Source organism: Psammomys obesus, unplaced genomic scaffold, assembly GCF_907164565.1.
Source record: "Psammomys obesus unplaced genomic scaffold, mPsaObe1.curated_primary_1811, whole genome shotgun sequence".
Lineage (NCBI taxonomy): Eukaryota > Metazoa > Chordata > Mammalia > Rodentia > Muridae > Psammomys > Psammomys obesus.
The window spans coordinates 46,758,073-46,767,229 of record NW_026596051.1 but is presented as its reverse complement, the minus strand read 5'-3'; the positions used below and the strand labels follow the sequence as shown (position 1 = coordinate 46,767,229).

The 9,157-nt window shown below is 42.5% G+C and overlaps 1 protein-coding gene across 5 annotated transcripts in view; it reads left to right on the top strand.

Moving 5' to 3' along the window:
* The window catches only part of Rfc1 (replication factor C subunit 1), a 69,928-nt gene that overhangs the window by 52,835 nt on the left and 7,936 nt on the right, over positions 1 to 9,157 (top strand). For all 5 annotated transcript variants that reach the window (XM_055624082.1, XM_055624085.1, XM_055624084.1 and 2 more), the window contains exons 15-21: positions 224 to 338; positions 1,810 to 1,901; positions 2,081 to 2,218; positions 3,583 to 3,678; positions 4,022 to 4,120; positions 6,540 to 6,694; positions 6,814 to 6,931. In XM_055624082.1, coding sequence (XP_055480057.1) covers positions 224 to 338; positions 1,810 to 1,901; positions 2,081 to 2,218; positions 3,583 to 3,678; positions 4,022 to 4,120; positions 6,540 to 6,694; positions 6,814 to 6,931 — 813 coding nt within the window. The remainder of the gene's footprint in view (positions 1 to 223; positions 339 to 1,809; positions 1,902 to 2,080; positions 2,219 to 3,582; positions 3,679 to 4,021; positions 4,121 to 6,539; positions 6,695 to 6,813; positions 6,932 to 9,157) is intronic.

The following is a 9,157-nucleotide window of genomic DNA, read 5'->3' as shown; positions in this document are numbered from 1 at the left end:
TGTGTGTGTGTGTGTGTGTGTGTGTGTGTGTGTGTGTGTGTGTGTGTATGCTGGTTTAAGCTCTCTAATACTATGAGGAATGTGAGGAATATGACATTTGTTGTCCGTTAGACCATACTTAATATCTGTACTCACTTTTTAATGCCAACTCTGGAGCCTCTGTCCCCCACCTTGGGGTCACCACTCGTACTGTGATAGTGATGATTTTTAATGTTTTGACTAGGAATTGGGCTACAGTTACGTGGAACTAAATGCAAGTGATACTCGGAGTAAGAACAGTTTGAAAGCAATTGTTGCTGAATCACTGAACAACACCAGCATCAAAGGCTTTTATACAAGTATGTGCCCTTTCTGAACATGGCTATAGATGTGGTTTAAGGGAAAAAGTCACTTCAGTGTTCTGTAATGAGCACTAGTGTGTTAAGCGTCAAGATAGGAAAGGCCTTTGACATCACATCTGAAGCATTAGTTACCCTCTTTGGTCTTAGAGGTTTCTGAGAATGTGATAAAAATGTGAGCACACACATAGTTTCCATTTTGTGTGTGATTTTAGACAATCACAGGTGAGTTCTGTAAAGGAGTATGGAAGATAAAATGAAATACAGTGTTCCACATGAGGTTATAAGGCTTATGGTTGAGGAGGTAATTGTGGGGGGGGGGCATTATGTAATCTACCAATATTTTTGTTCAGAAAGCTTTGAAGAATGAGAGGGCCCATTTGGAGTTAGATGTCATCTCTGTGGAAGAGCCCATTGTAGTTTAGGTTGTGACTAGTGGTGCCAAAGGGCTGGAGTTCATGGGGGAAATGAAGATGTATCAGTTAAAGATCCACATGTCTGTGTGCTTGTGCACGTGTGTGATGGAGCACATTACCACACCCAAGATTTTTGATGTGTAGTCTGGGGTTTGAACTCAGGTTCTGTGTTTGCAGGGCAGACACTGTACTGACTGAGCTATATCTCCATGTTACTTCCTGTACGTGGTTGGTGGGAGTATTTAATACAGCTCTTGAGCAGTCTGGTATTTTTTTCTCATGTCTAAATCACAAACAATTTCTAATCTAGAAATTCCAAGTGCTTGGAATTTAGCTGTCATTATACTTTGATGTGTAGAATGGTATAGACACAAACACAGAGACATACTCACATGTAGATACATACTTACATATAGTGATATTTAAATATTAGTATGACATAAAAGCTTGGAAGCATCTTAATACTTCAATAAATTAAATTATTGTACATTTTTAAAGATTATTAAGTTACATTAAAAAGAAGTATTATTGGGGCTGGATATTTCCTCTTCTGGTGTACAGATATATGTGTAGACAAAACACCTATATACATAAATAAATCTTTATTTTATTTTATTATTATTATTACTTTGAGACAGGGTTTCTCTGTGTAACCCTTTGTGACCAGGCTGGCTTTGAACTCACAGAGATACACCTGCCTCTGCCTCCCTGAGTGCTGCATAAATAAATCTTAAAAGTGTTATGGATGGATGGATGTATGGATGGATGGATGGAAGGAAATGGATCAATGACAAAAATTTATTAAGAGGAAAAACAACAGGGTACATACAGAGTCCTATGCATGTAGGTTTTAAATGTGTCCTGACTACCTCTAAAAGGCCTTTAAGAGAAATGCTGGGAAGAGAAGTTGGGAATGCAGAAGGGGCAGGAGAATTTGTTTTCGTGGGTTAACTCTTGGAGCTTTTGAAATTTAAATGTGTTGTAGAATTTTCTGTGAACTAGCAGTTTGAACAGTGCTTTTTACTGTATTTTTGTCCCATCTTACCCATGGTCAGGTGGAGCAGCTCCTTCAGTAAGTTCAAGGCATGCTCTCATCATGGATGAGGTCGATGGCATGGCAGGCAACGAGGACAGGGGTGGTATTCAGGTAACACAGCACCGTCTCTTTTTGTTTCACTGTTGCTTTTTAGATTAAGAAAATAAGGATTACGTGCATGGATATTTGTAGCAGTTCAGAGGTTGTTTTTTTAGCATACTAAAATATATTGAATAGTGTCTGTTATTTGTTAAAAATAATTATTTTTATTTTCTAAATTTGTCTTTTAGGAACTTATAGGCCTGATAAAGCATACTAAAATTCCCATCATTTGTATGTGCAATGACAGAAATCACCCCAAAATTCGCTCATTGGTTCATTATTGTTTTGATCTTCGTTTCCAAAGACCTCGGGTTGAACAGATTAAGGTATGATGATTGTAATTAAAGAGAATTTTAAGAACATTTGGTGTGTGTATGTCCATGAGCATATATACATCTGCTTATGCATATGTAATAGGGTATACATGTGGAGATCAGAGAGCATCTTTTGGGTGTCAATTTTCTTCCACCATGTGGGTTCTAGGGACCAATTTCAGGCATCAGGCATGATGGGAAATGCCTTTACCCACTGAGCCATCTTGCTTTCTTAGCATTCCTATTTCTTTCATTTTTCCTTTTAAAAGGTTTGTTTGTTTATTATATAGTATTCTGCAGTATGTGTGTCTGCAGGCCAGAAGAGGACACCAGATCTCATTAAAGATGGTTGTGAGCCGCCATGTGGTTGCTGGGAATTGATCTCAGTACCTTAGGAAGAGCAGCCAGTGCTCTTAACCTCTGAGCCATCTCTCCAGCCCCATAGGGTTTCTATTTCTGTGATGAAACACCATGACCAAAAGCAACTTGGAGAGGAAAGGTTTAACTGGCTTATATTTTTACATCATTGTTCACCATCGAAGGAAATCAGGGGCTCAAGCAGGGCAGGAACCTGGGTCAGGAGCTGATGCAGAGGCCATGGAAGGTGCTGCTTACTGGCTTGCTCAGCCTGCCTTCTTACAGTGCCCAGGACCACCAGCTCAGGGATGGCCCCACCCACAATGGCCTGGTCTTGTTTCAGTTGAGCAATAATTGAGAAAATGCCCTACAAGCTTCCCTGGAGCCTGATCTTACAGAAGCATTTTCTCAGTCAACTTTTTCTCTGGACTAGCTTGTGTCAGGTTGGCATAAAACTAGCTTGCACACTGGTCCATAATGTTTTTTAAATATTTATTTGTTTTATGTATTAACTTCTATACATGTATTATGTATTAAGATCCTGTACATGTGTGGGCATGTACAGGATCTCTGGAAGAGCAGACAGGGCTGTTAACCACTGAGCCATATCTCCAGCTCTGCATCATTGTATTTATATAAAGGTTGATTTTAACTTAGGCAGTCTCAGTGTTGTAGCCAGTGATGTTTATCCAAGGTATGATGATTGCTATTTGAAAACCTAAGGGTCAACTTTTTTGTTTTGCTTTGTTTTTTCCAAGACAGGGTTTCTCTATGTAGCCCTGGCTGTTCTGGAACTCTCTCTGTACACCAGGCCAGTCCTGAACTCGCAGAGATCTGCCTGCTTCTGCCTCCAGAGCGCTGGTAATAAAGGTGTGCACCACCACTGCCTGGCTCAAGGGTCAATTTTTAAATTTTTTAAATTTAAAATTTTCAATTTTTGTGAATATTTTTATAGAATTGTAAATGCTATGAGTAAAAAACAAAATTTCAGTAACAATTCTTTTGCTTGTCAATTTCAGAGTGCAATGCTGTCTATTGCATTTAAAGAGGGTTTAAAGATCCCCCCTCCAGCTATGAATGAAATAATTTTGGGAGCTAATCAAGATATCAGACAGGTGAGTTAGATACATATTATGGGGCAGTTGTTACTTTTCTAAATTTAATTTTATTATTTTATGTGTATGGGTATTTTGCCTGTGTTTATGTCTGTGCACCACTGTGTGTCTAGTATTGGCAGAGGCTAAAAGAGGGCATCAGATGCCCTGGAACTGGTGTTATAGCTGGTTGTGATCTGCCATGGGGATGTGGGCAGAGCAGCCAGTGCTCTTAACTGCTGAGCCATCTCTCCAGCTCTTGACAGTTGTTAGTACTTTTGCCTCCCACTCTTCAGACTTGCACGGGGTAGGAGAATAGCAGCCCTTTCTCATCCTGGCTTTGACTTATTTATGCTTCTTGTAGGTTTTACACAATCTGAGTATGTGCTGTGCACAAAGTAAGGCACTAACCTATGACCAAGCCAAGGCCGATTCTCAGAGGGCCAAGAAGGATATCAGACTGGTAAAATAAGTTTCCATTTTTTCATTTTTTAAGTTATGTTGTGAAGTTGGTGTTGGTGTACTTTTAAAAAACCCTTTCATTTACATTTCTTATATCTCTTTCTCCCTACTCCACCCTAGTCCCTTCCAGTTCCCCAACAACAGGTAGGAGAGAGAAAGGTTAGTGGGAAAGGGGGCACAGTTCTCTTAGCTGCTTCCTGCTGGTTAGGGTCTTAGGGTTCCTTGGAGCCAGTCCAATCCTTGTTTCAGGAGATCTCCAACTTCTTGTCTCACTGCATCAACAGCAACAGGAGCTGCAGGGGAAGCAGCTGCAGCTTTGTTCTTTCTCGGAGCTACTCCACACTCTGGGCTCTGGCATTTGTTCTCTCTCCAGAGTCCTCAGGTTTAAACTATCTGTAGCTGGCAAAGAGCTCCTCTCAGAGTCCACACAAGGCAAATAGTTTGATGCTGTGGACCATGTGAATCAGGCCCATATCCCCCACCTGGGATTAAAACAAAAATATATTTATATCCACAACGACTTGGTGTTTTCTTGTCCTGCTTATACTAGCTTTGTAGACATAATATACTTACTTGTTGTACCTATCGAGTCCAGGGACTTGTCAGAGCTCTAGACAGTGGTTTTACAGATGCTGATAATACGATGTTTTGATAAAGCCCATGCTTTATCACTCAGAGTGGCTTTTCCAGTGTACCTTCTGCATGCATTTATGGCCTACGTGGATTTGTATTATTGGGAATTGTGTGTTTCAAGTGGTTTAGTGTAATCTCCAAAGCTAGAGGTGTCTATCACTTGCCTGGACTCTGTTTTACTTTCAGAAGTGATAGGTAGAGTGATGATTTGTTAGGTTTTTTGTTTGTTTGTTTTGTTTTGTTTTTAAGAAAGAAATTATGTAACTTTAACAATTAAAAACTTTAGTTTTTGAAATGACACAACACTTTGGGGGTTCCAGATGAACTAAAAGTTTGTTTACACAAAACCCTGCCCAGAGTTTATAGCACCTGTATCACAGCTGCCAGCATCTGGAAGTAGTAAGACATCCTCCGGGATTTGAAAGGTGAGTACACTGGTAAGCCTCAGGCCTTGGACTCAACAATTTTAATCAAATATATCAGCCAGAAATTAAAAACTTTAGTTTTTGAAGTTTGTGGCAAAATTGAGTGGAAGGCATAGATTTTCCACATATGTTACCCAGTGTTGTACTTTTTAAAGCTATTTTATTTGGATTTCTTATGCCTCTACCTCCCTTCTCCACTCCAGTCCCTTCTAACACCCCAACACCAGGTAGGAGACAAAGAAGGTTAGTGGGAGAGGGGTTGTAGTTCTCTTAGCTGCTTCCTGCTGGTTAGAGACAGTTCCTTGGGGGCAAGTTCAATCTTCCTTTTAGGGTGTCTTCAGCTTTTCAAACAGCCTCAGCAGTAACTGGGAGCAGCAGGGGAGCAGCAACAGCCTTCTTCTTGGTATTGTGGCCCTTCTCTCTTTGGGCTTTGGCAGTTATGCCATCTCCAGGGTCTCAGAATAAAACCATCTCCCCCTGGCAAAGACCATGCCCCCTGCACAGGGCAGTTATCAACTGTGGACAAACTAAAATCCCACACTTGGGATTAAAACAAAAACATATTTGCATAACTGAGATTTTAGAGAACCCAAACTTGTGTTACACCCCAGTGCACACTGCCGGTCTCATTCAACACCCTGCACCAGCGTTTTGGTTAGTGAATCCACACTGGACACAGCTTTTCTTCCCGCTCATAGTTTACCAAGGTTCATGCTTGCTGTTGTGTGACTATCAAGTGGACAGTGCTGTGTGTCCACCACTGCCGATTCCTGTAGGGTAGTCTCCCACCCTCCTTTCTCTTTAGCCCTTCATACCCACCACTTTTCCATCTCCATAGTTTTCCTTTCCCTGGGTGTCATGTAGTAGGAATCAGATAGCTTGTAGCCTTTGGAGATTGGCTTTTTTCACACAGCAGAGTGCATTTGTGTATATTAAAGACTCCATCATGTCTTTTAATGGACTTTCCTTTTTGTTTGTTCTTTTGAGATTGCATTGCTGGTAGCTCAGTTGGGCTGGCTCATTGTGTAGCTGAGGCTGGCCTTGAACTGCATCTCCTAACTGCTAGGATTACTAGTGTGTTCCAGCATTCCTGGTTGATACTTTTCATTAAAATTGTGGAGTCCAAGGCCTGAGGTTTATCAGTGTATTTACGACTCATTTAATGAAGGATGTCACGGTACTTCCAGTTGTGATAAAGGGCTATAAACTCGGTGCAGGATATTGTGTAAAGGTACTTTTAGTTCACCTATGACCCCTAAAGCTTTGTGTTATTCTCAGCAGGGAGTGAGGGTTCCTTTTGCTTCACCTCTTCACCAGTATTAGGTTTTGGTCATTCAGTCATTTTGTGCCCTTTCTTGGCAGGGCCCATTTGATGTTGCCCGCAAAGTGTTTGCAGCTGGAGAGGAGACTGCACACATGTCACTGATGGACAAATCGGATCTTTTTTTCCATGACTATTCCATAGCACCCCTCTTTGTCCAGGAAAACTACCTTCATGTGAAGCCTGTGGCTGCAGGGTGAGCATTAAGAGCAGTGAGAGGCAGGGTTAGAACCCTGTCACACCAGAGGCCAAGTTCTTGTGCAGGGGCAGCGAGGAGTAGATGGTGGTATAACCCAGACTGCCTCTTCTCTGCAGGGGTGACATGAAAAAGCATTTGATGCTTTTAAGCCGGGCAGCAGATAGCATATGTGATGGCGACTTAGTGGACAGTCAGATACGGAGCAAGCAAAACTGGGGTCTTCTGCCCACACAGGTAAGCGGGGCTGCTTTAGCTGAAGAAGGGAGATCCTGTGGTTCCGTAGTTACGGCTTTTGGTTTTTCATACACACACACGTATATATGTGGTCTCTCTGCGTATCCCTTGCTGTCATGGAAATCATTCTGTGGACGGGGCTGGCCTTGAACTCTGCCTCCCAAGGGCCGGGATTAAAGGTGAAAAGTATCCTTATTTAAACTCTGTGGTATATTTATGTCGAGTGCACAGACTACAGAGCCGCCTTATGTATGGCAGCACTCTCCCACTGGCCTGTGCCCACAGCTTTGAACTCCGTATCTGTTTAGCAGCATGGTTGGTTTGAGTAACAGAGATTTTCAGAAAGTGTGCCTCCTTGGTGGTTTGGTTTTTTTTTTTTTTTTTTTGCTTTTTGTTTGTTTGTTTGTTTTTGAGACAGTCTTGCAGTGGTAGTACATTCCTTAAATACTAACACTTGGGAGGCAGAGACAGGCAGATCTCTGAGTTTGAGGCCAGTCTGGTTTACAAAGCAGATTCCAGGATAGCCAGGCCTTCACAGAGAAATCCTGTCTCGCCCCCACCTCCACTCCAAAGTTTCCTGAAGCATTAGTGTTGATAGGAAAACATTGCAGAAAGCTCTCACGTCCCATCCTGCGTGAGGATGGCTAATTATAGGAAGTCCTCCGGATGAAGTATTTCTGTATTTAAAACAATTTATAGAGATTCTCTGATGTATTGTGAGAAAATATTAGAATAAAGTAGGATACAACATTTATGGAAAGTATAATAAAAACCTTAAAGAGAAAATACTGGCCAAAAAAAGACATCTAAAGATATACCCCCCCCTTTTTTTTTGCCCCTTCCTTGGATAGTAGTTTATTCTGTCTAGTCCTCCTGTGCAAACACTTGTTACGTTAAAAAGAACCACATTCCTCAAATTATTCTGTGCTGTGATATTGGTACCTGGGAAATGACAGGTACCCTGAGGTTGGTTGGTCAAGGCCTCAAGATAACCTCTGAGACAGGTTTAGAGCAGTGTTAATTGCGGTCTTTTTGTATGCTCATTTCCTCTCCCTCTTCCTCTCCTCCACCTACGTCACCTCTGTACACTGGCATATGTGTGTGCATTCACATGTGTGCAGAGGCCAGAGGTCAGCCTTGGGCGCTAGTCATCAGGAGCTGTCTACCTGGGTTTTTATTTGCTTGGTTGCTGTTTCGATCGGGGTCTTACTGTGTAGCCTTGACTGGCCTGGAACTCTATCTAGACCAGCCTCTCTTCAGAGGTCTGTCGGCCTCTGCCTCCCAAGGGCTGGGGTTAAAGGTGTGCACTGCCATGCCTAGCTTTTTGTTTAAGTGTGTGTGTGTCTGTCTATGTAAATGTATGCTGTCTGGGTGTGGGTAGGTGCATGGAAGCCAGAAGAGGGCATGGACTCCCTGGAGCTGGAGTTAGAGGTGGTTGTGGCCCACACAACCAGTTGTGCTGGGAACTGAACTTGTGTCCTCTGGAAGAATAGTAAGCACTCTTAACTCCCTGTAGCCCCCCATCTATATGTCTATGTCTTCTCTATATATGTATTTATATCTGTCTTTTTACTTATTAAAGTATAAATGCAGGTACACATGCAGGCAGATGCATTGAATCTTCTTGAAAGTGGTGTTAGAGGCAGCTATGAGCTGCCCAGTGTGAATGCTCATGTTCTTAATGGCTGAGCTAGCTCTTCAGCCCCAAGGTAATAGAGACAGTCTCTTGATGGCCTGGAACTTGATTAGGCTAGGGTGGCTGGTATTGAGTCCCAAGGATCTTCTTGTCTCTTCCTCTGTGTTGAGGTTACAAGCGTGCATTATAATGCCTGGTTTTTCACATGGCTGTTGGGATCTAACTCAGGTCCTCATGCTTGAGTGACAAGGGCTTTGCTTGTCATCTGTCTTCCCGTTTGCTGTTCTGTTGTGTTCTATGAGAGAAGTTCCCTGTACCTGTAATCGGGACAGGGAGTGCACTGTAGTCAGGGTTAGGTCATCACGTCATCCATAGACTGCTGCTCCATTTTCAACTGCCGTAGTGCAGAAAAGAACAAGTTTATTGAGCCCACAGTTTCGGGAGATGAGCAGCCTGGGTCTGGTGGCTTGCTTGCAGAGTGCTGTGGTGGCACAAGGCATCACATGCCAGGAGGTGGACGTGTGCATTTGTGTGTATGTGTGCTTTTGCTCTCTCTTCCTCACGAGGCGTCTGACACTCACGTAGGAGAG